This window comes from Dromiciops gliroides, chromosome 5 (assembly GCF_019393635.1).
Source record: "Dromiciops gliroides isolate mDroGli1 chromosome 5, mDroGli1.pri, whole genome shotgun sequence".
Taxonomy (NCBI): domain Eukaryota; kingdom Metazoa; phylum Chordata; class Mammalia; order Microbiotheria; family Microbiotheriidae; genus Dromiciops; species Dromiciops gliroides.
In genome coordinates, this window is record NC_057865.1 from 17,919,997 (window position 1) to 17,947,183 (window position 27,187).

Below are 27,187 nucleotides of genomic sequence, written 5' to 3' on the forward strand. Positions count from 1 at the left end.
TGACCCTGGGCAAGTCACTTAACCCTCATTGCCCTGCAAAAAACAAACAAAACAAAACAAAATATAACAAAATTTCACAAGGTCATTCTTATGAAATATCCAATTTCTTGCCTTACTTATAATAATATTCCCATTTCTCCATCAGAAAACACAATTTGCATTTTTATAAATTAATGTGTTTACAAAAATATTCGTCTTCCTCTTTAAACAAAATCCCCATTGGCCCTTTGAAAACTGGACCATGCTTACTGTCTGGGATAGGCCTCAAATATAGGAGGTAATATGGAATCAATGGAAACCACCTAAACAGATAAATGAAAAGAGGTGGTTTTTTCTACCTAAAAATTCTCCTTAGTTACTTAGGTAGGAGAAGCTGGCCTGACCTTGGTACTGCCATGACATGATGAACCAACCCCTAGAGGTCCCTTCTAATCCAATCTAAAGATGAAAAGGGGAAAACTGTACTGGTTGAACCCTGATTTTTAACCATGTGCCTTTTGTTTGTTTGTTTGTTTGTTTGTTTGTTTTTTGGCAGGGCAATGGGGGTTGAGTGACTTGCCCAGGGTCACACAGCCAGTAAGTGTCAAGTGTCTGAGGCCAGATTTGAACTCAGGAACTCCTGAATCCAGGGCCGGCGCTTTATCCACTGCGCCACCTAGCTGCCCCCAACCATGTGCCTTTTAAACATTTTTGCAACCCCACTGTAAATCTCACTCCTCTGGAATTTTCTTATATGAAGGGTACAGAAGCAGGATACATCACAAGAAAAAAGATGCAAAAAAGAGTTGCCCATCACCTAGTCTCTCCTCGCCTCTGCAAGTAACCAATGACGAGATTTTTGCTAACATTTTATTTTGCCTACATAAAGTGAGGTCTTTTGGAGAAAGGAGATTAAATCAAAATCAAGAAAGTCTCATCTACCTTCTGAGCAAACCTGAGAACTAGCGAAAGGCTGTTATCTTGTCCTTTGAGCTGTCATTACAAAGAAGACAAACACACACACACACACACACACACACACACACACACACCTCCGTACACACATTTATAGGTATACACACACACAGATGCATTATGTGCAACCACATGTACACAAATGTATTGTGTATATATACATAAAACATGTATTGGAGTTTTTCTACACGAGCCAACATATAAGGGAAGAAGGGCCCCTCTCACCCCTTCCTATAAAACTACTATCATGGATTACAGGAACCCAACGCGATCCTGTTCTGAATCTAGAAAATTACCCAGAGAATGAGCCTGACTTCTGCACTAGATAAAGCCCATGGGAGTCGAGTGAGCTCTGTTTCTTCAAACAAATATTAACCCATTCAATCAAAGCTGATCTTTTCAAAATTTGCAATACGCTGTGGACATCAGGTTTTGCCAGGGCAGCTTTGAAAGCTATAGGTTGATCTTAATATATATTTAAAAGTAAGCTGGGGGGCAGCTAGGTGGCGCAGTGAATAAAGCACCGGCCCTGGATTCAGGAGTACCTGAGTTCAAATCTGACCTCAGACACTTAACACTTACTAGCTGTGTGACCCTGGGCAAGTTACTTAACCCCAATTGCCTTACGGGGGGGGGGGGGGGCGCGATAGGTGGTGCAGTGGATAAAGTACCAGCCCTGGATTCAGGAGGACCTGAGTTCAAATCCAACCTCAGACACTTGATCGTACTAGCTGTGTGACCTTAGGCAAGTCACTTAACCCTCATTGTCCCACCCCACCCCCAAAAAAGTAAGCTGGAATAGAAACCTGCAGTTTCATATACAATATTCCTTTTCTCCTAGTATGCATATGCAAATCTGTGTTCTCTTTGGCATTTAAGTTCAGAATAAAAGTAAAAATTAATTGGGAAAAAACCCACCTAATTTCTATGTTTTAATCCAGACGCTTTTTTGTTCAATTAAACATAGTCCCTTTCAAGTGTCACTTTTTTAAAAAGTATGTGATAAATTATATCCTGAGTTACCCAAAAGAAGCAGGTGTACTTTTAATTCTCTATCAACTCAAAAACACTCTTTAAAAGAGAAAGAAGATATGCAAATTTGTGGTCCATTTCTAAGGGTTTTTTAAAGATAACACAAATAATAATAAATAACAAATACAAATTATATTTTAAGATAAAAAAAGAGAAGTTTGAATATCATTAGTCCAAATTCCTGAACCACTACTGTACCGCCAGGAGACAAGTACAGCGGCCAAGCCAGAAAGAATAATTCACCAGTCATCGAAATAAACAAGCAAGAAGGTAAGAGAGGGTTTGTAGCATTGTGCTTTACCTCAGCTTTTATTACTTAAATGTAGCAAACAAAATTCTAAAGGTTAAATGCTATTAATGTAACAAGAACAACATCAAAGCCCAATAACATATACATATTCTGAAATGTCTTATTAGCATTTATAAAAGCACACTGTTGGGAAAAAAAAGTTTGTAAAGTTTTGGGTACCCTGAAAAAACACAACTTCATGGAAAACTGAGATAAAAGTCAAGCCATCAAAATAGAGACGGTGCAACTCTCGGCTCTCTTCCCTTTTCTTTAACCTTCTGACACAAAGGGCTCTAGAAATCTCAGAGCCATCCCAGCAGAAGGTCCAGAGAGAACTGAGGGAGGGTTTCAGTTTTATCCAAACTTGGCTCCTCCTACTTGTTCCAAATTTCCCAGTTTTCTCTTTCATCGAACAAGATTCAAGCTTTTAAGACGACGAAATGAAGGCACCAGGTCTCTAGTTATGTATGAAGTTAACCTTCAGGGAACACTCGAATGGTCTGCGTCTCTGGGGAAAAGCCTAAGACTACCAGAGGAAGATGGCAAGACTCTCCCCCTCTCTTTCTCACTCATTTCTAGTGAGAAAAGTAAGGCCCTGAGCAGAGGAGACACCCCCCCCCCAAAGTCCACACTGCAGGGGCTCCGGCTTAGCCCAGGCTCTTCCCACTGCACTGAATGGCAGGACAGACAGCAAGAGCCCCCAGATCAGAAAGAGGGTGGACCCAACCTGTGGGTCATAATGACAAAAACCAACACTTGCCTCACTTGGAACTGAAAAATTCTACTGAATTCTTTTGTCTGGGAGTAAGAGCAGCTCCACTCTTAGAGCAATGAACAGGAAGAGTCTGCCAAGCCTTCCTGTCCTTCCCCAAACTTCTAGCATTGAACATATTCTTTTAAAATTGATCAAGGTGGGGCAGCTGGGTGGCGCAGTGGATAGAGCACTGGCCCTGGAGTCAGAAGGACCTGAGTTCAAATATGACCTCAGACATTTAACACTTACTAGCTGTGTGACCCTAGGCAAGTCACTTAACCCCAATTGCCTCACCAAAAAAAAAAAAAAATTGATCAAGGTGACAGTTGGAACTTGCTGACCTACACCCTGTACATATCCTCTCCATTCTCTTTCCCTGTTGCTTGGCTCATTCCTGTCACAAAACCAGAAGAGCAGTAGATACCTTGCTAGGTGCTCATTCTTCCATTAACCTTTTTTCTTCCTTTTACTTTCAAAAGAAAAAAAAAACAATCTTGGAAGCTGCAGTTTAAAACCTTAGCAAGTTTCAGCGAATCGATGATTGCTGCTGCACTCTTCTGAGGAAGCCCACATTTTGCCTAAGTAGTTTTGAAAAACTGGAGCAATCAGGATAAAATCCCAGAATGCCCAATGTGCATCTACTAAACGTGGGGTTCCCAGGATGCTAACAGGACGACTCTACCTTTAAAATCGCGTGTGACTGAGATCCCCCAAATGACCTCCCAACATGTAACCAACCCTTCTTCATGCAGGAAGGCATCGTGCCGTGCCCCGCCCCCCCCCCCCATCACAAGATTTCAGCTGGGCCTGTTTTCTGCTCCCTCTCAGGGCTTTCCTGGGCTTAAAGCTGCTCTTTAGCCCTCATCCCCTTTAATTCCTTCCCTGAGCTGATTTTATACAGCAACGTTGACCGAGTTAACTCTTTATCTTCACCCTCCCCACCCCAGATACGGCTTATTTATGAAGGGTTTGGAAATAATATCCTTGTGTGAGTTCACTTCAGGCACTGACACTGGGAAAAAACAGGGTTGTTGCTTACTTGCCTCATTATAAATTTTTTTTAAATTATGCGTCAGGATGTTTTATTTATCACCTTGACAACTTTACTCTTCCTTTGGACTAACTGAAAAGGTAAGCTCAGACTGTGCTTGTCAGTTTTATTATTCTTTCAATACAAGATATATGACATCCAGAGACATACAGCAAACATGGAGATCTTGTTTGAAAAGCCAGAAAAGCCAGTGTGTAGTACAATTCACAGGACAGCCAACTTTCCACACAGGCAAATTGGCTGCTCTCTGTTCATATTCAAGAACAGAAACATAACTGTGCTCAAACTACAGCAAGTGTTTGTTTGTCTTCATTAAACATTCTCTGTTCAAAAATGTCAAATACTTTGACCTGAGTGAATAGCAGAGCAGGTATGCTTTTCTTGTAAACTTACAAGTGTTTGAGTGGACAAAGGTGTTAGTTACAAACCTTTAAAAACTTGGATCTGCACAAATCCCAAATTCTAGCCATTCTCTGAATGTTTTCATGCTAATAGCTACATTATTAGGCCATTTCCTGACTCAGAATTTAAGGGCAGAAAATATTAGATGTTGAAGGGGGGAAAAGAGCATGATGATTTATTAAAATTACTTTCTAGTCACCTCAGTTACTTTTAGATCTTCACTTTGTAAATCAACAGATTCTAGTGAATGAAATAGCCATGACTGTCTACATGCTATAATAACCAAGCCAAATGATTTTAATAAAAGGCAGTTTTTCAAACAGTACACACAGTGCCTCTTAAAATATGCAAAAGTCCACCGAATGAAGAATCTCGTGTTTTAGCTCTAAAATCTTCCATCTTTGATCGCCCCAAAACAGAAAAGTGATTTTTCTCCTTTTCCTAGCCTTCCTGGTCAACTTCTTCCCCACCCCTCAACCAAAATAATAATAATAATAATAATAATAATAATAATAATAATAATAATAATTTAACTGGGACTCTGATTCCCTTTCCCTGCCTTTCTCTTATGTCTGTGCTAGATTCCCATGGCAACACTCATTCACACTAGCACTCTTTCTGAATGCACGGAGGAAGCCAAGAACTAAAATTCTACATTATTAAATAACACACACCTTACCTAGTAAGGACTTTTATTTTTTTAAAAGTCCCCACAAAAACAAACAACAAAAACAAGAAAATAATAAGATCAGTCTATTTTTTCCCAAAATCTCTGCCCCCAAACAAGCCATGTAACTTCTAGCAAGGAATAAAGTTCAAACAGGGCAATGGTGATGCCACATGGCATGAAATCAGCCTGTGTCGTCCCACTGGCAGCCCAGGTTCCAATGTCCGGACCTGGGCCGACTCCATCACTTTCACAGAGAGCAGGCACGGTTGTCACAAAGCTAGCCGACTGTATCAAATTTGATTGTTTTAAGTGTTAGTCTCCTCTCTCACAAAAGCCCTGCTGAGACATTCTAACACTTTAAACCAAGAAGCAGTCAGGCAGCAGGAGGCACAATCTGCAAAAATCAACTAGTCCAGCTTTTTGATGTTCTGTAAGTAGCCAGATCAGTGCACAGCAAAGCTAAAAACAGACCATTGTATCAAGTTTAAAGGCACTGTTTCCTTCTGCCTTGGCCACTTTTACATATGAAATACCTGAATTTTTTAAAAACAAAAGAAACCTATCTAAATTTTAGGTATTTTTTAAAACCTCAGATTTTATATTTTAACTATAATATTACCCAGACATTCCATGAAAATCATTTAAAATGTAATACAAAAAAACCCAAACAAACAAAGCCAAACCTTCCTCTTCAGGGTGGGAGGTCAGGCATTTACTTTGAAAGCATATACTTTTCTTAAACAGGTTATGCACATTAAGAAAACTCTGAGAAGCAGCAACGGTACAGGGTGAATGGCATTTTGTAACATTTGATAAATGAGCAGAGCTGATCATTAAATTTCTCTCCCTGTAAATATATATATATTTTTAAATAGTCAATAGAATCCAAGACGGGCCTTACTGATTTTGACTGTTAAGTCAGAAAACCCAATCAGCAATTTATACAGAATGCATTCCTCACATTTAAATATTATTTAACCATTTTCACAAGTTTCATAATTTATTTTACTGTAATTTTATTTAGAAGCTGAGCAGTGATATTTATTTTAAATGAGAACAACAACAAAAAGCCACTCCCATAAAGCTAACAACAGGGATCTTTTTCATCTTTTTTTTTAACATTATCGCTTTCTTATAATGAGTTAAATCCAAACAACTATAAAGACTCCCACACATCTAGCACAGGAAACTGCAAGATTTACTTCCACAGGAAATAGATTTTAAGACATGCACACTATCTAATGAAACTCAAAGCTATACTCATGAAAAGACCAACCGAGAGCCACCTTTCAGTGTTTATCGCTCGTGCTCATGCTGTTTCTAAGGCTGAGAGCTAGGTGGGCACATAACACTGCCAGGCCTTGTGAAATGAGCAGTGTGGGAACCACTAATAATTTTTAAATGTTCATTTTACTCAAAAGAATGCTAAACAGACCTTAAGTTTACAAAACCTCCATTTACTTTCCCTTGGAACAGCAAGGACCTCAAAAACACAGGGAGACCATCAACGATCCCGCTAGAGAAACGTGGATGCATTTTATCCACTCTAATATCAGAGATTCTGAACGAGGTATAAAAGTGAAACCTCATAACCCTCCCTGTGCTCTCTCCCTGAGCAAGCTGCAGGCAGGTTGGGTTGCCATTGGACGCCCCCTGGTGGCCCAGACGCCCCACCACCCACTGAGCAGCATCCTCCTGGCTTCCCTCTTCCCACCAACCCCACTGGATGGAAAGTGATTCATTCCTACAACGGGTGAACCTCTATCCCTTAGAAGCACTTGAGAATCAACAAACAGGCCTGCTCAAGGGGCTTTCAATCTCACAGCTGACCCAGGAAAAACCATCTTAGATCTTTGGAAAGCAGACAGTCAGAAGTATACAGGGGGTTTTAGCCTAAAAGATAAATGCTTACAAAAGTGGGGGAGGGGAGAGTTGCTGAGTGGCTTTGTAAAATTACACTGTATAATTAATTCCATGGTAAGAATGTTTTTATGGTGTGTTTTGGTGACCTTTTATTACCATCAAGTTCACAATGCTGGTGGGCTTCCTTTTAATCCCTCCGCAGACAAAGGCCCTAAATAAACACAGATCCCTTCCTGGGAAAAAGTCCACTCTGGTTAAATGGTAAGGAAATGAGTAAATCATTAGTAATCTTTAAAGCCAAAGCTATAAACTCGAGTTACCTTAAGTTAAAATGAAAGTGTCCGGCCAGAGTTTCAAAGTTCTGTCACAGATAGAAATCTCCTGCTCTTGACTCCAGACTAGGCGCCAGTTGATAAACAAACAATTTAAGTCAAGAGCTGGAGAATTCCCAGCTTTTTCACTTAATGGCTCAGGCCCAGAGTATTTATTGCCTCCAGTTTTATTCTCACTTAGCTCTAAGAGGAAATTTAGACTCATCATTATCTCAAAGCCCAGCCGGGCAGCAGCGGCTCACCTGGTCCAGCTCTTCCCGTTCCATACCAGGTTGAGTCCCCACCAGAAGTGATGTAATAGTGTAAACTAATTAACTATAGTTTTAGGCTGACTTTTTAATAGGCTAAATAAATTTTGTTCAATATGGTTTATATTCCCACTTGGGGCAGTAACGATTGCAAAAAAGTTTAACTTTAGTTTCCAGCCCAAACTATTAGTGAAAACTGAAAAGGACAATAGGATTACGAAGGAAAAAAAATTAACTCTGGTCATGAGCCCTTAAGTATTACATGTCAACAGTTTGAGGAATTTTCTGTCTCCAATGGGCTCTTGTACTGTTAACTCTTGAGCATCTAGAATGCTGGGTAAGGCCAAGCAAACACCAAGGTTTACAGGACAGGAGGGATGGAAGGTCACAATCCCCAAATAGCAATTTAGCTGATTTAGTGTAAACATGAGTAAGCCTTAGGGAACTTACAAGGAGAGTCCAATTAAGCACCACAAGATAAAATTATCACATATTCCTAGGTACTCTAAAAATTTTTTTAAGCATGCTAGAATTATTAAGAGTTTTTAAGACGAAATCTATGTAATGCCAGCACACCATCCCTTCCCCAAATGATATGCTCCATTTTCAACAAATTGGCATCCCTGTCCAAGATTTTATTTCAAAATAGCTTATTCTAAAATCTGATTAACTGTAGACACCTGACAATTGCACAAGATTAATTCTTTCCCTCTGTTTCTTAGTTACTTGTCTAATGAAAAGACGTTAAAGGAAAATGGTGATGGCCTAAAATAAAGGGTTAATAAAAGCCTGTAAAAGGGGGGGGGGATTTTATTTCTCTCCCTTTAAAAAAAAAGTTTTATTAACCTGACTTGGCTGGAAAAGCCAATTAACTATTTTAATGTATGCCAATACTCTATTCCTTTAAAATATGGATACGTACACTAAACAGCTGGTATTACTCCCAAGAAAAAGGTATTACTCTTAAGAATAGGATGGATAAGAGGAAAATGGAATATGGATTTATCATCAACTGTTGTAAGCCTAACTTCTTAATTTTTTCAATCAAAATGATCTAGGAATGTTTCTATACATCTGAGAAGGGATACAATCATTCTCTATTTTTATTTTCTAAAGCTGAACCTCAAAAAAGAAAAGCTGCTGGCTAATTTTGTGTATTTTTAATGCCCGAATAAAGGCCAATCCATTCCTATGAGAGAAATGTCCCCATTCTAACACTGAGGCAGTGCAGAGGAACTGACAACATAAAATTGGAGGTAAACACACAAAACCTCTCCATTCAGGTCAGGTTCCGGGCACTTCAAGATAGAGGAGCACTCATAATGCACTTATCTGCCGTGTTATCTAATCTGGCAATGAACTGTAGGCTGCAATTAAAATGTGTATTTAAATTTTAAATGTCCACAAGTAAAGTGAATTAAATCGGAATTCTATAAGAAATAGAAAGAGAAAGACAAATTCCTACCTGAATATGTATACACTTTCATGCCCTGACATTTGCAAGTGGATTTTTCTTGACCATGTCAAAAATATTTCAAGAAATAAGAATAAAACTGATGGATGACATTTTGATCATATGACAGGCAGACTTGTAAAGTTCCTAATCTCCACTCCTCAACTCCAATAGCTTTTAGGGATCACACCGAAGACAACCATAGACATAAAATATACATAATACATGGGAAATCATTTCATAGTATTCAGAAACCACTGGACATTCACAGAAAAACAAATTCCATATAATGAATCTCTGTAGGAAATTGATTTGCTAGACCAGTACATCTCTCTACTAAAAAAGGTAGCCAATCTTGCATTACCCAGAGCCAGTTGTGTCTGGTCTGTACTACATCCTGAGTGGCAATTACAGGACATTAAAAATTCCCTGGGTTTAAACTTCAGGCTGGACCCCTGCCTTATCCACATGCTTCCCAGTCCAAGCATAAGGGGGGGGGGGTAGGCAAAGGGAAGGGGGAGGATGGAGAACCATGTCCCTCCACAGGACAAATCTAAGTAGTAGTATAGTAGTAATCCTCCTAATTATTACAAGTTAGGAAACTGCTCTGCAACTTAAATTGGGGCTTCAGATTTAGGGGAACAGGAAATGCAAATAGGCAGAAAGTATACATCGAGGGAAATTAAGGAATTGCAACAACTTTTTCCATCAGTAAGAACAATAGGGAAAACTTATGTTAAAGTTAGAATCCTAACTGCTCAACAATCTTCTTAAAAGGCAAATTATTAGCACTCCCTAAATAATCTTATCTTGGGCAGTCATCTTTACTGGTATTAAACACTTATTAACAACTTATTTAAAGACACTAGTCTGGAAATGATGGAGAGGACCTCCTCCATTGCCAAAGAATTCTAATGGCGTGGAAGGATCTGTCTGCTTTTAGGATTATTTACCACCTCTTTCTGGGATACTAGAACAGAAGGAAGGAAATGCAACAGAAAAATCTAGGAGTATATTATGTTATCAAAAGAAGAAATGTATGTTATGAGAAAATGTTAATCGCTGATATAAAGAATAATACAAAGAACTTCACTGCGTTTTGGTTGATATGTCCTAAATTTTAAAGCAACAGACCTACCTCTTATGCAAAACAGCAGGGCAAATTTCTTTCTAAGAGTTCTTCATGTCTAGGGTCAAACTGGACCAATACAGAAAAGATAATGCTAATATTAATCATGATTTTTGCAGACAGAATTATTCTAGGATGCAACAATAAATTTCAATGCTACCTAATACTGCTTCAAATTAAACCATTAGGAATCATCCACTGGAACAACCACAATAGAAATCTCTAGAGTCTTCCTTATATTAAGATTTTTTAAAACTTTGATAATAATTAATTTAATGGATATGAATGCAACTTTTCATGAGATTAAATTTTCAATTTTAAAGATTGCAATTAATGACTGCATTACCCAATCATGTTAATAATAATAACTGATAATACACTGCTAGTCTTTAACAGTATCATATTATGTTAAAAGTGGAAAGCATTCAAAAATAGCCAGAGATAATCCTCCTTCCCCATATATATAATATAAAGTAAGGCCAAGTTCAGTTAAATGAAATTTAGTAAAAGAATTTGCTTTTGGACAAAAATAGCATATTTCTGCCTAAAGCCAAGTAAAACTGCCAAGTTATAAACCTAAGAAAGGTTTCTAATGGAAATGCCAACAGACCCTTAACTATAATGGCCCTGTAAGGTGCCAAAATATCAATTATTTTCGGTTTTGTGGACCCTTGCCATAAATTAGATAGAGAGAGGGTGGAAAAACTATAGGTATCTGATTTAGTCAACAGTAAAAGGCCAAGACTGAACACTTTATTTTAAAAACAGTCATGGCATAGATCTAACTAAAGTCTATAAGAGGCTTTTACCCTTATTGAGCAAGCAGGTCATACTTGAAATTCTTCATGGCTTGTTAAATGGAAAAGACTTAACAAGCTGCCTCCCGCTCAACACTCTAGAACTCTCTCAAACTGCAAAACGAACCCGAGTGAGCTAACATATGACGGAAATGCTCGATCCACATGTAGCACATGAACACACACACACACGCGCTCCGTTATTCCGTTTGAACACTGATTTGCACTGCCATCGCACTGTTAGCGATCTCCACAACCAAGAACAGCTCGGTTGCCTGTCTCCACACAAGGCCTCTGGCAATTAGCAAACTCTTCAGGATTCATTTCCATTGCAATTCAGCTAGGAAAAGACGCCCTTGGAGACCACAAGGCCTCCAGTACTTCGCCATTAACCACAAACACAGTTTTCTAATTCATTCTATACAGAAGAGTTTGAGCAAGATTCAGTCTTAATCTGCCCAACCTCCAGCTGTCGGACCATGACAGGATCCCTCCTCCACTCTAGGCCAAACTTACTTTTCCAGAAAGGTTTAACAAGCATTAAATAAAGCCTAAGACCACATAGTAGCCATATAGAAGACCCCTGATAAATATTTCTTAAACTGAATGCAATGATGACAATCCTACATCCAGGTACTTAGTTCTGTGACAAACTCAAAAGGATGGTATAAGGCCACAGGCATGCGTTTTAAGTCCAGGTCGATTAAAATCATTGTGTTCTTTAGCCAGAGACTACTTTTACACATGGTCAGTCATTTTACAAATACTTACTGATAATCACGAGTGGAGCCAACTGAAAATGTGCAGCTAACTCACAGAAATATGACAATGTCATAAAAACCACACATAACTTCTGACAGTGGGTCGCTATTGCCACCATAAATAATCCTCAGGTCACAGTATAGCAACATATTTGTTGCATATTAAAAGTTAATTTAACACTTACTAGGGGCAGCTAGGTGGCGCAGTGGATAGAGCACCGGCCCTGGATTCAGGAGGGCCTGAGTTCAAATCCGGCCTCAGACACTTGACACTTACTAGCTGTGTGACCCTGGGCAAGTCACTTAACCCCCATTGCCTCACTAAAAAAAAAAAACAAAAAACCAAAAACCCCAAAAGTTAATTTAGAACCACAGAATTCTGGAACTCTAACAGACCCAATAGATCGTCTCATCCAATATCCTCCTATTTCAGAAGCAGCAGGGGAAATCTGGACAGAAGTGCTCTTTCCAAGACCAAAGACCCTCCTGGGCCCCACTGCTCTGGGGGAAATCGCTTACTCGACACTGGAATAAGCCCTGGGCCCCCACATGGCCGAGTTGAGGATGAGAGGACAAGTATCTCACACTGCCTTGACCATTAGATCACATCAGGATGATGGTATCCTCGACTTAAATAGAGAAATCCAGAGGAAGGGCAAGTACAGGGAGAAAGACAGATTCATGTCGTGATGATATAGCACTGCAGCTGAGGAGACAGATCCAGCTGGGACAGAGATTTTGGAATCACCTGTGCAAGGATGATCATGCAACCCACGGGAGCAGATGAGGTCACCAAGAGAGGAGATGTTCAGACCTGAGCCTTGGGGGATACATGTGGCGATGGCCCGGATATGGTGACCCACCAAAGGAAGCCGGGGTGCAGACAGTTGGGAAGAGAACCAAGCAAGAGAGAGGAATGTCTCCGAAGCCAAGGAGGAGAGCAGCCAGCGAGCCTGGCTCTCCCCAAGACTTGGCTTCCCAAGGTTATCACTCTCTCCCTTCTGTGTCGTGCTGTGTGCAGCAAGTCATGGAAGGCAAACTTCTTGAGGATGGGGATGGGGGGAGGGGGGTTCCTCTCTTTGTATCCTTGGTACCCATCTCAGCACTCTGTATGTGCTGATGGGTCAACGGACTAGAAACCAGAGTGGTCAAAGGTCAAAAAGCTGCAGAGCCATCGAGGAGGATGAAAAGCAAGACAATGTCATTGGGCGTTAGCAATCTGGGAGCCCCATAACCTTAGAGAAAGTCATCTCGATCAATCTTCAGGTCAAAAGCCTAATAGTGAAGAAGTAAAGGGAGCTGGACAATGTTGTCCAGGCAGGTTGTTGGCAAAAGTTGGGATGTTACAGGACAGCAGCTTGAGGAGAGGACAGAAGCAGGTGGGGAGCACACAGTGGGGGCTTAATAAATGTTTACTGACTGACTGGGAGGAGGGGCAGTAAGGAGAGTACAATTGGGATGATGGGCTCCCAGGGATCCAAGGAATGCCTGGCTCTGGTGAGGAAAAAGGCCTTTTCCTCAGTGACTGGAACAAAGGAGGAAATACTGCATGAAGCTGGAGAAGAGTTCTGAGGTACAAAGCACAAAGGAAGAGCAAACTTGCATTTTCTCTTTATTTTATCTCCTTCTCGGTTCAGCCCTCTGCTTGGAGGGAGGAATGGTGGAGAGGGCACCGCCCTGGAGCCAGGGAGACCTGGGGCTGAATCTGTCTTGGACTCATCCGGCTGTTCGTGGTCTCCCAGAGTGGCCTGGAGCACTGAGAGGTCAGGGGCCTTGCTGAGGGTCTCAGCCCCAGCCAGGGTCCCTGGGTCTCCTGCTGCTCCCTATGCTCAGGCGCCCTCTTTCTTTTCCCCCTTTTATAATCACCAATGTCAGCTCCTCCATAAAGTAAAGACTTAATTAATGTTTGTCAAATTGAGCAGTTCCCATAGTTGAACTAGTTGTGACCTTGAAGGCCAAGTCTTACCCAGGTTCCTCCCCAGAAGAGGTGCTTCCATGGCCCCCTGGGACGTCCCATCATCGAGGCTCTGTCCCAAGGCCCTACTTGAAGTGACTAGACTTAAAGTTACTTTAATAGGATATGACAGCTAATTTCACTTACTTCTTCAGCTGATAAGATGCACAGTGTGCTATAGTTTACACTTCTTTTTCTTGAAATACTGTTTGAAATGCAGAAATGATTTCTGCAAATACCACTGAAGAGAAAACCTCACTTCAACTTTTCCATTGCTTCAGATGATAGAAGCCGAGCAAAGAATCCGGCCTGTAACAGCACTGAGCTGCTGTCAGAAAGATATTCCCACTCGCATTACAAAGATCTAAAACGGATCTTAATTTCAAAGTCAAAGGACTTTGCAGGGAGAAATATTTTAATTTCCTTTAAAAGAAGGAAAAAAAATAGAAAATAGAAAATGGGTAGACTTTCTGCCCTGTAGATTTCTTGGGAGCCAAAACAAGGTCTGGGACACAGAGGGCTTCTGCAGGTAGTTGGGGTGTGGTCACAAAAAAGGGGTCTTTCCTTTCCCTGACTTCTCAGGGGAGCTGGCACCTCAGCGACCTTCACCCCTTCAAGGCCATGGCACGTGGAGAAGGAACAAAGGCACCAGGGACAACTGTCCAGGAAAATGCACATTGAAGAGGGATTAGAACGGTTCTGTCTGGCCCCAAAGAACCCTGGGCAGCAACGGCAAAGAGGACCCTTTAGGCCTGATGTCAGGAACCCCCTCGGGAGGGAGGGAGGAATCTCCTCAAGTCATGGCCAAACAGGCACTTGGCCAGGAGACAGGGGATGAGGATTCCTGCCCAGGCACCGGCTGGACCACGAGGCCTCTGAGGCCCATCCAGGGTGAGATACTGAGATTGAAGTTTCCATCCAGAGTCTGGGCCAGGACTTCCCAGCCAGGCCCTGCTCAGGGGCTCCTGATGATGCAGAGAGCCCAGAAAACCGAAGGGGCATGCAAAAGGAAATCAATCTACAGAGGGAAGGGGGAATGGGGTACACAGGCACTAAAGCAAAATGCTCCCAAAGCCTGACCTCAAAAGAGAGGATTTCGTCCCATCATGGGGGAGAAATGGGCATGAAAACAGAGCTGTGCTTCTTCCTTCATTGAAAACCCATTTTATGGAAGATAGCTTTGGGCCACTGATATGAAAAGATTCCACTGTGAGGTAAGAGTCCACAGGGCAGGATTTACAATGTTACTTGGTAAAGAAATGCTTTCAGGTCTGATTAAAGAACGAGAGCTTTCACTGACCAGACATCAATGCAAACTGCAGCACAAAATAACTACTGCACCTGGAGCAGAAGGAAAGCTGCCAAATTTCCTTCCCCCCTATGACAAACGTTCTCTGGAAATTTATGACTAAGATTATTCGCACGTGTCTTTATTGTATTAGACTTTTCATGAAATGGGGGTGTTGCCCACTCAACTGCCCAAAGAAGGATATTTCTAGGAAAACTGAGAATTCCTCAGCTAACAAAAGTCCTTTGAATTGCTCAATACTCCAGGAAGGGCACGCAGAGAACATCATCAAGCTGAACAACTCTTTTATTCTGCAGAATCAGTTCTTGATTATTCATGTAGAGCAACAGCCACATACCAAACAAATCCCAGCCATTCCAAGGCTGGTATCAGAGAGAAGTCAGAGCTGGAGAATCCATTTTCAGACAGTCAGAAGCTGACTATCAATATGGCCTATTGTAAGGTAAGCTCCTGGAGGACAGTGGCTAGCTCATTTATTGCTACTTGGAAACGGAGGGCTCAAGATTACGTACATACACCCAGGTGCTGAGTGGTGCAGTGTTAGAGCACTGGACTTGGAATCCAGGAGACCTGAGTTCAAATTCTTCTTGAGACACATACAAGCTGTGTGGTCCATGTCAATTAACCTCTCCCTGCCTCAGCTGCCTACCTTCTAGGGTTGGGTCAAGGCTAAAAGGAGAGAATATTTGTAAAGCCTTTTCCAAACCTTACAACGCTCTGTTAATGCTACCTGTTATTACAATTACGAACAGGACAACTTCTGGCCAACTTTGAGCACTCTCAGTGGCTCTCTCCCATGCCAAGAACACTCTCCATCCTTATCTCTGACTCTCAGCTTCCTTCAAGCCCCAGCTAACCCCACCCCTTTCTCCAGGAAGCCTTTTCCAGCCCCTCATCATTCCAGTGCCTTCCCTCTGTCGGGTATTTCCAATGAATCCTCCACACAGCTAGTTTGTACCCAGCTGTTTGCATACTATGTGGCCCCCATTAGACCATGTGATCCTTGAGGGCAGGGACTATCTTTGACCTTCCTTTATATTCCCAGCATTTAGCACAGTTCCTGGAATATAAGAAGCCCTTACTCTTTAATGACCAACTGACTGACAAGATCATTGGCAAAACACCATGGAGAACGAGATGAAAAAACAGCAAAAATAAGCTATTGGAGAGAAAAAGTGTCAGACTTACCTAAAACAGAGAATCCCAAAGCATTTTTAGGAAAAACTGGAAAGAAAACAACATGTAAATATGCAATGAAATTGATTCTATATGAGGAAAGTGGATTTAAAAACAAAAAAAAAATTATCAATGGAAATAAATATTTAATTTTTTTAAAAGACATGAAATGGAAAAAAAATGAAATGGATTCTTTGCCACCGCATTTGTACTTTATCCCCTATGTGCCTCACGTGCTGTTTACTGAAGGGAAAATGGCTCAAGAAGTGGAGTCAGAGGGGCTGGACCTGTCTTCCTATAAACAGGAGGCTGCTGTATATGGTGCAACATGCATCTAAAAGGAGTTGGGAATTGCTTTTCAGAAGGTCTCAAAGGAGAGAAAGCTTCCATGAGAAAGGATCATAAATGACATTTCCCAATATTACAAGACAAACAACTTTGGAGATGATAAACTCATAGACTGAGGCAGTTTTTTTGGACCTGGCCAATGCAGAAATTTGTTTTGTTTAATTGTACATGTTTATAACAGGGATTTTTTTTTTTTTGCTTTCTCCAACAATGGGAGGAGATGAAGTAGTCAGGAGAGAAGAAGGATCCTTGTTTGGGGAAAAAAAAATAAAACCAACTAAAATTTGAATTTAAAAATTTTTAAATCCCAAATGATGTTTTCACCAAAACAAAACAAAACAAAAATGTTGCTAATCACCTGTCAACACTGGCTTCCACCAAATCGGTTGGTCTGTGGAGATCATAATACTAAAAATATGAGACAATCAAAGAATACTAGATTGAAAGCTGGCAAGAACCTTAGAGATCACCTTTTCCAATTTCTTAACATTAAAAAAAAGGAGGAGGGGGCAGCTAGGTGGTGCAGTGGATAAAGCACTGGCCTTGGACTCAGGAGTACCTGAGTTCAAATCCAGCCTCAGACACTTGACACTAGCTGTGTTGCCCTGGGCAAGTCACTTAACCCTCATTGTCCTGAAAAACAAACAAACAAACAAAAAAAGGAAAAGATTTGAGAGATTGACTTAAGGTCACAAAAGTAGCAAAAAGAAAAGATTCAAACAGAGGCCCTCTGAAAAATAATAACACCAACAACAGAAACTACAGACAAATTATCTTTACGAAGCCAAGATCTATTGATTAATGCAGGTCATGAAGGAGGAAAAAAATAGAAATTGCAACCTATCAATGGAGACTCTGAAAATTGAGCACCTACTAAATAGTGAACAAAACATGGCTGGCTCGACTTAGACATGAGGAGCCTGTTACCTTTTATAACCTGACTAAAGACAAATCCCCATTATGCAATTGCAGACCTCGAAATATCCTTTAGAATCAACAAATAAACTGCACTGAAACCCAACTGCTGTCCCTGGCAGAGCTGCTACCCACAATCACACAGGTGCAGCACTGATCCAGACCAGTGTCAAGAATAAGATTACCAAAGGCTAACAGAGTCCATAATAAAATATACAATGAAATCAATAAAAATAAAATATAGAATACAATAAAAAGCTTTCAAACAATAAAGATCTCACAGAAGAAATCAAAATCAAGTCACCTCATTCTCCTTTCTCCTACACCATCCCAACAGTGAGCACAGAAGATATACTTGCAACTCAGGGTTTTTATTCAATTATAAAAGGCAAGTATCTTATCCACTTGTGCAACAGTGCACAGAACGTTCTACTTAAAAGACTAATAGTGTAACAACTTGTCCCAGTACCATCTCTATTTGAACTCCACTGAAAAAGATGAGAAGACCAGGATGAGAATAATAATACATTCGTCTTCAAAGATCTGGTATTTCACTGACACGGAAACTCCTTCCACCAAAACAGGCTGCAACCTGTCCAGAACTTATAGCCCATGGAATTATCTGAAATTTAGAAAATTGAGTGATTTAAACTCAAACCTTAAAATAAAAGATTTTTTTAATTGGGTTATTTAGCCATGAGGGCATAGCTAATTTCAGAGGCAGGATCTGAATCCAGGTATTCCTGACTCTGAGTTTTCTACTCTTTCCACCAGAGCAGCGATATCAAACATATGGCCCACAACACTCCTGTGTGTGTCAGGAACCAAATTAAAATGTAACTGGGAAATATTTTAAAAATAAAGATACAACAAAAAATAGGTAATATTATATTTTAAAACTAAGTCAAGGGGCAGCTAGATGGCGCAGTGGTTAAAGCACTGGCCCTGAATTCAGGAGTACTTGAGTTCAGGTCCAGCCTCAGACACTTGACACTTACTGGCTGTGTGACCCTGGGCAAGTCACTTAACCCTCATTGCCTGCAAAAAAAAAACAACAAACAAACAAACAAACAAAAAAAAAAAACCTAAGTCAAGGGGGCAGCTAGGTGGCGCAGTAGATAAAGCGCCGGCCCTGGATTCAGTAGTACCCAAGTTCAAATCCGGCCTCAGACACTTGACACTAGCTAGCTGTGTGACCCTGGGCAAGTCACTTAACCCCCATTGCCTTGCAAAAAAAAACCCCAAAAAACCTAAGTCAACATGCAGCTCACCAGGATCCCTCCTGTAAGGCTTAGTGGCCGCCATTTCTATCTGTGTCCGATGCCCCTGCACTACCTGAGGTTGCTTCTCCACGAAGAGCAGCTTAATGCATTGAGCACTTTAAGGTTTAGCTAGTTCTTTACCTAGAATATCTCACCTGTTCCTTGAACAACTCTGTAAGACACATACCACAGGTATCGTACTACCCATCTTACAAAAGAAGAAACAGAAACTGAGACCAGTGAAGAGAGATGTGCAGGGTCTCAGAGTGGGTAAGCAGCAGTGGCAGGGTTCAAGCTCAGGATGGGGAATGTCTATAGCAAACCACATCTTTTCTGGTTAACTTCACTCACAAGTGAAGCAAATGTGAGGTCCAAATGTTTTGGTTTTAGAAAGCATTTGATTCATCCAAGCAAAATTCCAGGGTCTGTCTCTTCAGACAAAGTCTTTCTCCTGTGAAGCTCAAAATTAGACTGTCTGACAGCAAGACTACAGACTCACTCAACAATCTGACCAAGGGGTCAAGCATATACGTTGGCCATGGGTATTTTGGAAAGCGTCCAACATGAGCTTCAATGAAAACAATTTCTAACAGTCTTTCCAAAGCCACTTTTTGTAGATGACATCATAATTAAATGCACAGAGTCCCTAACTATTATAAAGCCTCCTTGGTGAAATCCAGACTAATACAAAAGAACCTGGTCTTACCATTCACCACGAAAAAGAATATGGATGACGAATGCAGACTGCCAAGGCTTTAACACATAAGCAGCTGGGAAGTCCAAATTAGTCCATCGATGAAAATATCTTGGACAATCACAACAGACGGATAATTATTGGGGACAAACTGAGGAAGAGATCTGGCTCAATTTCATTTAGTAAGCATTCAGTGCTTTTAATGACCCTAAGTTATTCCTAACAACGGCAGCCTTCCTTTGTATGGTGGGAAGCAGCAGCAGAAGCAACATCCCAGCCCCTCCACTGCCATTCATTCTTCAAAGGCATCAGAACTTTCTCAAGACGTGGTTGACATAGGAGATTTAAAGGCCCAGATTCCTGCCATCATCTGAGTCCAGAGGTGCACCCAAAGGGAGCACCAGGAGCTCTGATACCTGATCGGTGGATCATGGCAGGTAACCTGGACAAGAGAAAGGACAAAAGTCAACGGAATCAAACTCAGTTGTCTCAGCTGAAGATCCTCCTCCTGCTATGGCTAAAAAAAAAATCTCTTTTTGTTGACTGTTAGGTGAGATAGAGTCCTGTTCTTTCTTTCTTTCTTCCTTTCTTTCTTTCTTTCTTTTTTTTGCAGGGCAACGAGGGTTAAGTGACTTGCCCAGGGTCACACAGCTAGTTAAGTGTCAAGTGTCTAAGGCTGGATTTGAACTCAGGTCTTCCTGAATCCAAGGCCAGTGCTTTGTCTACTGTGCCACCTAGCTGGCCCTAAGTCCTTTTCTTTCAATACAAAATGTGAACTAGCAGGGGAGGGGCTGGAGCAGGGCCCAGGCCACAACACTGTAACCCCAGTGGTCAGCCAGCATTGCTCTGACTCCAAAGCACAGAACTGAGAAAGCAAATGATCTGAGGGCAGGTAGAAGCAGGCGCCAGCATGGCTCCATCAATGATTTGCCTGGAACAGTCAACATGGAGGACGTCTCTGAGGAAACAGTCACACACAGAGCACACCAGGAAACAAAGGGAGTGGCTGGATGATATCCTTTCTTCTTCTTCTTCTTCTTCTTCTTCTTCTTCTTCTTCTTTTTTTTTTTTTTTTTTTTTGGTGTGAGGCAATTGGGGTTAAGTGACTTGCCCAGGGTCACACAGCTAGTAAGTGTCAAGTGTCTGAGGCCGGATTTGAACTCAGGTCCTCCTGAATCCGGGGTGGTGCTCTATCCACTGCACCACCTAGCTGCCCCCTGGATCTTATCCTTTCAATGTAGAGAGAGCAAGAGAAGAGAAGCTCCTAAAATGTGGCCAATCTCCCAGGCAGCGAGGGGCTCCTGGCAGGTGTGCCAGTGCTGAGGACACCATCAATCACTCTCCTAAGGATCAATGGCAGACCACTGCCATGCAACTTAGCAAGCAGGATAGACTACCATGCTTTCCCAATACCTTCTTCTAGGTTTTACAAAGTGCCCCACTTTGTAATTATCTCCCTTTTTGTTACAGAAGGGGGTGAACAGAAAAGGAAACAAAGTAAAAAATGAAGTGCCAGGACCATGACAACCTAAATGAGAGATGGCTCTGAGGAAGTGAACGCGGAGCTCCCGAGGAGAGAACAAAGCCTCCCTCCACCCATGAAGGAGACATCGGGGGCACAACCTGTCCCACGTGGGAGCTAAGCCGGAGATTAGAGCAAGCATGGTGAGCAGTGGCTACAGAGAGGTGAGAGCATCAATAAAATGCTTCTGGAAATAAATGTGATAAATACACATTTAAGAGTCTCTCAGGGCCTTGGGGCCCACTGACTTAGGGATGATGCTTTTGAGAGTCGAGGCCAGAAGATGGGTCCTTGTGCGACCGAACGCCACCTGAGGTGCCCAGCCATTGCATTCAGGACCCCATGCCTCTATCGAGTCTCCTTTTGCTGTTCTGCCCTACACCAATTTCCTGTAACGTACACCGTGGACAGATGAGATGGGGGTGTCAGGCACCAGGGGGAAGGCCACAGTCCTTCCTGGGGTCCCACACCATGAATATTTTCTCTCCCATCACTGGACTGGGAAGGAGGCAACACAAAAGGTTACAGGGGGTTGAGACTCCAGACTGTCAGAGGCACTGAGGGTGTGAGAACAAAACCAAACCATCCCTGCCCTCGCAGACCCAGCAGCCAAGTCCATCCTTTGGAAGAGAAGCAGCAGCAGCCAGGTTTTCATGCTTCTGTTGGCCCTCTGTAAAAGAGCGCTCACATGCTGTCTCCCTGGAGAGAAGGCCAGGCTTAGTTCAGTGACCGGTATACGGGAGGCGCTTTAGAAGTGGGTGTTGACGGGGCAGCTAGGTGGCGCAGTGGATAGAGCACCGGCCCTGGAGTCAGGAGGACCTGAGTTCAAATCTGGCCTCAGACACTTAACACACACTTACTAGCTGTGTGACCCTGGGCAAGTCACTTAACCCCAATTGCCTCACTAAAAAAGAAAAAAAAAAAAGAAGTGGGTGTTGACTAGGGGGCAGCTAGGTGGCGCAGTGGATAGAGCACCGACCCTGGAGTCAGGAGGACCTGAGTTCAAATCTGACCTCAGACACTTGACACTAGCTGTGTGACCTGGGCAAGTCACTTAACCCTCATTGCCCCACAAAAAACAAAAGCAAAAAACAAAAAACAAAACTTAACATAAAAAAAAAGAAGTGGGTGTTGACTGACTGTGAAGAACAGCAGATGCCACAGGACCAGTCCCCATTTTCTAAAAGGCAAGAGAATGGAACCTGTACCCACCACCAATGAACCTGCCTTGGGCCCTGACAAAATTACAGACTGGATCATGAAAAGAAGATTTGTGGTTCTTGCCTCATGTTAAGGCAGCCAGGCTGACAACAAGGCACAGAGAGGTGGTGGTCTACAAGGGCGCAACAGCACATTCACTTTCAGGTATGGCCAACACTGTGCTTATTTCGTTCCCAGAGGCAGTTCTGTTGGGCAGGGGTTACAAGGAGAGTTGATGCTGAACAGTGACAGCAATACTGTTTGATAAAGAGCTCTGAATGACTTAACCATCCTCAGCAATACAAGGATCCAAGACAATCCCAAAGGACTAATGATGAAACATACCATCTACCTCCAAAGAAAGAACTGATACTGGGGCAGCTAGGTGGTGCAGTGGATAAAGCACCGGCCCTGGATTCAGGAGTACCTGAGTTCAAATCCAGCCCCAGACACTTGACACTTACTAGCTGTGTGACCCTGGGCAAGTCACTTAACCCCCATTGCCCCACCAAAAAAAAAAATAGAAAGAACTGATACTGATGGAACTGTAAGGGCTAAAATTCTAGCTAGTCTGTCTAAAATATTTAATCAGTGGTCGCCAATAAATTATAAGCTTTAACAAGAGTTTAGACGTTTAAGCATTTATTAAGGAGAATAAGAATTTGGTGAAGAGAGAGAAAGAGGCCCTAGATGACTACAGCTATCTATCTCAGGGAGCACGCATTTTAGCTCCGCTGTCCTCAAGGGTCCTCACGAAAGAGCCTGAGCCACCCCTCCCTCATCTCACAAGCCTCCAGTGAAACTGGGAACATCCCATCCACACGCACGCACACACAACTCCAAGCTAATTGGCTGGTAGCCTTGACTGACAGTACCCGCAAGCAAACGTCACTTCCTGACGCCAAGTCAATGATGAGCAGGTGGATTTCGGAGAGACCTGGAAGGACTTACATGAACTGATGCTAAGCGAGATGAGCAGAACCAGGAGAACATTGTACACAGTATCAACAACATTGTTGATTGATCACCTGTGATAGACTTGGCTCTGCTCAGCAATACAATGGTCCAAGAGAGTTCCAAAGGACTCGTGATGGAAAATGCTCTCCACAGCCAGAAAAAAGAACTGTGGCATCTAGACGCCGATTGAACCGTACGATTTCTCCTTTTCTTGTTTCTCTTGTTTGAGGTTTCCCTGTGCTCTGATTCTTCTTTCACAGCATGACTCATGCAGAAACATGTTTAATATGATTGTAAATAGATCCCATCTATCAGACTGCTGGCTCTCTTGGAGAGGGGGGAGGGAAGGGAGGGAGGGAGGGAGAAAAATCTGAAACTAGAAATCTTATAAAAACAAATGTTGAAAACTATTTCTACGTGTAACTAGAAAATAAAAAACTTTAATTCTTTTTTTTAATCATAAATTAGGTGCCTACTCTGTGTCTAAAGGCCTCTGCCCCCAAGCAGGCTACATTCTACTAGATTTGAAGAGATCAGAGTTAGATGATGAATTTCAGTGCATCCTAAACTGTCTGAATGATATTTTTAGGATGGACAATGACAAAATGGAGAGCTCCCAGGAAAGCAACCAGGATAATCAAAGGAGTACAAAGACTGGCTGAAGGAAACAGGTATATTTAACCAGAAGAAGAGAAACTTTTGAGGGATGTGATAAATGTCTTCAAATGTAGCAAAGGCCACTGTATGAAAAAGGGATTTCCCAGGGGAAGAACATGGAGTCAGGGACGGAAGATGCTGAGTGTAAGATGGGGGCTCCGTCACAATGCAATGTCCCCCAAAAGTAGAACTAGACATCCCTGGAGGTAGGAGACGAGACCCCTCCCTGGGGGTCTTCACTCAAAGCCTGGGATGTGTGATGGGGACTCTAGTCCCAGGATGGGCTAGACTCAACAACCACTGAGGCTCTGCCCACCTCGGACTTCATGACTCTGTGACAGGCCCACAAATGGACAGAAGAGGAGAAGGAGCGATCTTGACAAAGGACTGACACAGGCCTCAGCTCCAGGAAGCAGAGAGACAGCCTGCATGAACTCACAGAAGCAGGTGATTAGAAAAAAACCCACAGTTCAGTGTGGCTCAAACAGGCAGTAAGTAAGAGGGAGGAGTGGAAAACAAGGCTGCAAAGGAGCCCAGCACTGCAACAGAAAGGGAGACAAGAGCCTGATTATCAGTGCCCTGAAATACTTGGGGAGAAAACCTACGTTCAATCCCATGGGCAATGGAAGACCAAAGAAGCTCTTTGAGCCTGGGGGGATATGGTCAGTCCTGGGCATTAGGACCTTTATTTTGGCAGATACATGAGGAATGAAGGGCATGCAGTCTGGCCTCAGAGCCAAGAAAGGCCAGGTTGGCCCCAGGCCAGCAGCGTGAGCCCGGGTGAGGCAGTTAACTTCTCAGGTCTCTAAGACATAAGCTGCAGGGAGACAGCCAGCCTGTATTGGCAGAGGGCATCTTCTCATCTGGGAGTTCCCTGTGCCACAAAAATCACAGGTTCCATCCCGGGCCCTTGTCCAGTCCTTTTGCAAACAGACTGGAGTGGTGAGAAGCTGGAGGCAGAGACAGGGCAGACAAGAAGGGGAGAGGCCCTGAACGACTGCAGGTGTGAGCGGAAATTCTGAAATGATGCACTTTACCCAAATTAGTGAGTTATGCACCTAAAAGCCAGTTAACAAAAGTCAAGGCAACTCCCAAATTCCCAAAGTGCTTACTTTTTTACCTTTCAAAAGATGACATTAACTTTCGATAACTGCAGTAACACTACAGTTCTAATTATAATACCGATGACACAAAAGCAGACACACCCAGAGGGGAGCTCTGGCTCTCCATGAGCCAGTTTTAGAGCACAGATTCCAAACTTTGGGAACAGGCCTCCACTCACCTTCATTTAGAAGTCTGCCCACCTTGTCATCAAGTAGAAGGGGGGTCACAGCCATCTGCTTTGTCTCACATAAATTAACAGTCTAGGAAATTAAGAGATCTACAGCAATCCTTGAGACAAGAGACAGGGGGAGGAGCAGGTGCCCTGGGTTATCCTAAAGCCAGGGAAGGCCACTTCTGTTGCTTCAAACAGGCAGGCAGGTAGGAAGACAGACAGGCACACAATCAGACAGACATATATAGACAGGCAGATGGACAGGCAGGAAGGTAGGCAGACAGACAGACAAGTAGACGGCAGGCAGACAGCGTGTAGACAGACAGGAAGAGAGATATACAGGTGAGCAGGCAGACAGAAGTAGACAGAAAAGTAGGTGTCTAAGCTGAACTACTACTCACCACCAGAAACAGGGCTATCCATGAAAACTGCTCCCATTTTTTCAACTTCCTTTGCCAGCTCTTTGGACACCGCAGGGTCAATTGTACTGGAATCTATTAATAAAGAACCTTTCTTCACTTTCCTAAGGAATACATAAAAACAGTTGTTATTTTCTGTTCTGAATGGACGCTTCACATTAAAAACAAATGGAATTGGCATTTTTGCCAATCATTCCAGAGCAATGAAGCAGATTAAGCCAAATTAAAAGGCGCTCCCCCATACGGACCATTCTCCCACTCTCTGAAAGGGAAAAAGAAACACACACACACACACAAACAAGAGGAGCAATAAGTCTCATGATGTTGGTTTGGCAAAGAGAGATGGTATGGTTATAACCAAAGTGTGCACGAATAGGGCAAACTAACTTCTTTGTCCTCTGTCAGCCACATCTACAAATTTCACATTACTATATACAGTTTCTCCTAGATAAACTATACATGTCAGAGAGAAAGAGACAGAGGAAGATTTAAAGACTGAGGGAGATTAGGGGAAAGAGGAAAAGACAGAAGAGATAGGGAGAGAGAGGAGGAGGGGGGAGGGGCCAATGGTAGGGGGAGGGGCCAAAGGTAGAGGGAAAGGAAGAGAGCCAGAGGGGAAGGGGAAGAGATAGCGTCTCTAGGGGGCAGCTGGGTGGTGCAGTTGGATAAAACACTGGCCCTGGTTTCAGGAGGACCTGAGTTCAAATCCAGCCTCAGCCACTTGACACTCACTAGCTGTGTGACCTTGGGCAAGTCACTTAACCCTCACTGCCCTGGGGGAGAGGGGGGGAAAAGGTAGATAAGACTGTCTTTATACCTGCTTCAGCTTAGAAACCTCCTTTTATTTTTTGCATTGCCATTTTTTGAAATAATGACCAAAAAAAATAGCTGAAAAGGAAAGTAACAGGCAAATGAATCTGGGGAACCCACAGAGGGTCATCTTTTTTTTTAATTCTCTTTGGTGAATTAATGTAAAAAGGGATAAGAAAAAAAAATCCTTCACATCCATTACATTTCCCCCTTTTTCTAACAATGTAAGCAAGGTCTCTTAACAAGAAGGCCCACTAGGGGGCGCCCCAGTGCACAGAAGACCCGAGTTCAATTTCAGCCTCAGACATTAACTGGTTGAGAGGCACCAGACGAGAAACTTAAAGAAAAAAACAAAAAGCCCTCTGCCTGCCTCCATTTCCTCATGTGTAAAATGGAGATAACAAAAGTAGCTTCCCTGAAGTTCTGTGGGGAGGACAGAATCGTTGTCCTCCCATGAGCTTGGGAAATCTTATGTATGATCTGAGCACAAGCTGCTTTATTTACGAAGATAAAAGCAGAACGTTTCTCTCCAAGTGATGCCTGTGACAGCTACTAATGACAGGACACTGTTGCAGTGCCCTTGTCCAGTGCCCAGCGATCCCTTCCCTCCCTCATTAGCTCAGAGTCATCCCACTCTGGCAGGAGAAGGGCTATGGCCCCTGACGTGACAGGTTTACAACTCAAAAAATTTTTCACTAAGAATTATACAATTATACAATAGAAGTCAAGGAAAATGGAATCGGATACACAAAATCTGGTTTGATAAACTTCTCCAGAATACACCTGCTCTATTGTCTGCAGGGCTAACCAAGCTAGATTGCACAATCTACAGTATTTTTAAAAATATGTTGTGAGGCCATTCTTTTTATTTTAATGTTATCAACCTTTGACTCATTTTTAGTTTAAAATATCCACTTTTCATTTCATTCACAAACCTCAGACTTCAATATTCT

At 42.4% G+C, this 27,187-nt stretch overlaps 1 protein-coding gene across 1 annotated transcript in view; it reads right to left on the reverse strand.

Moving 5' to 3' along the window:
- The window catches only part of HIBADH (3-hydroxyisobutyrate dehydrogenase), a 160,193-nt gene that overhangs the window by 107,586 nt on the left and 25,420 nt on the right, over nt 1–27,187 (reverse strand). The window contains exon 4 of the mRNA XM_043968053.1: nt 25,407–25,528. Within this exon, the coding sequence (XP_043823988.1) occupies nt 25,407–25,528 (122 nt within the window). The remainder of the gene's footprint in view (nt 1–25,406; nt 25,529–27,187) is intronic.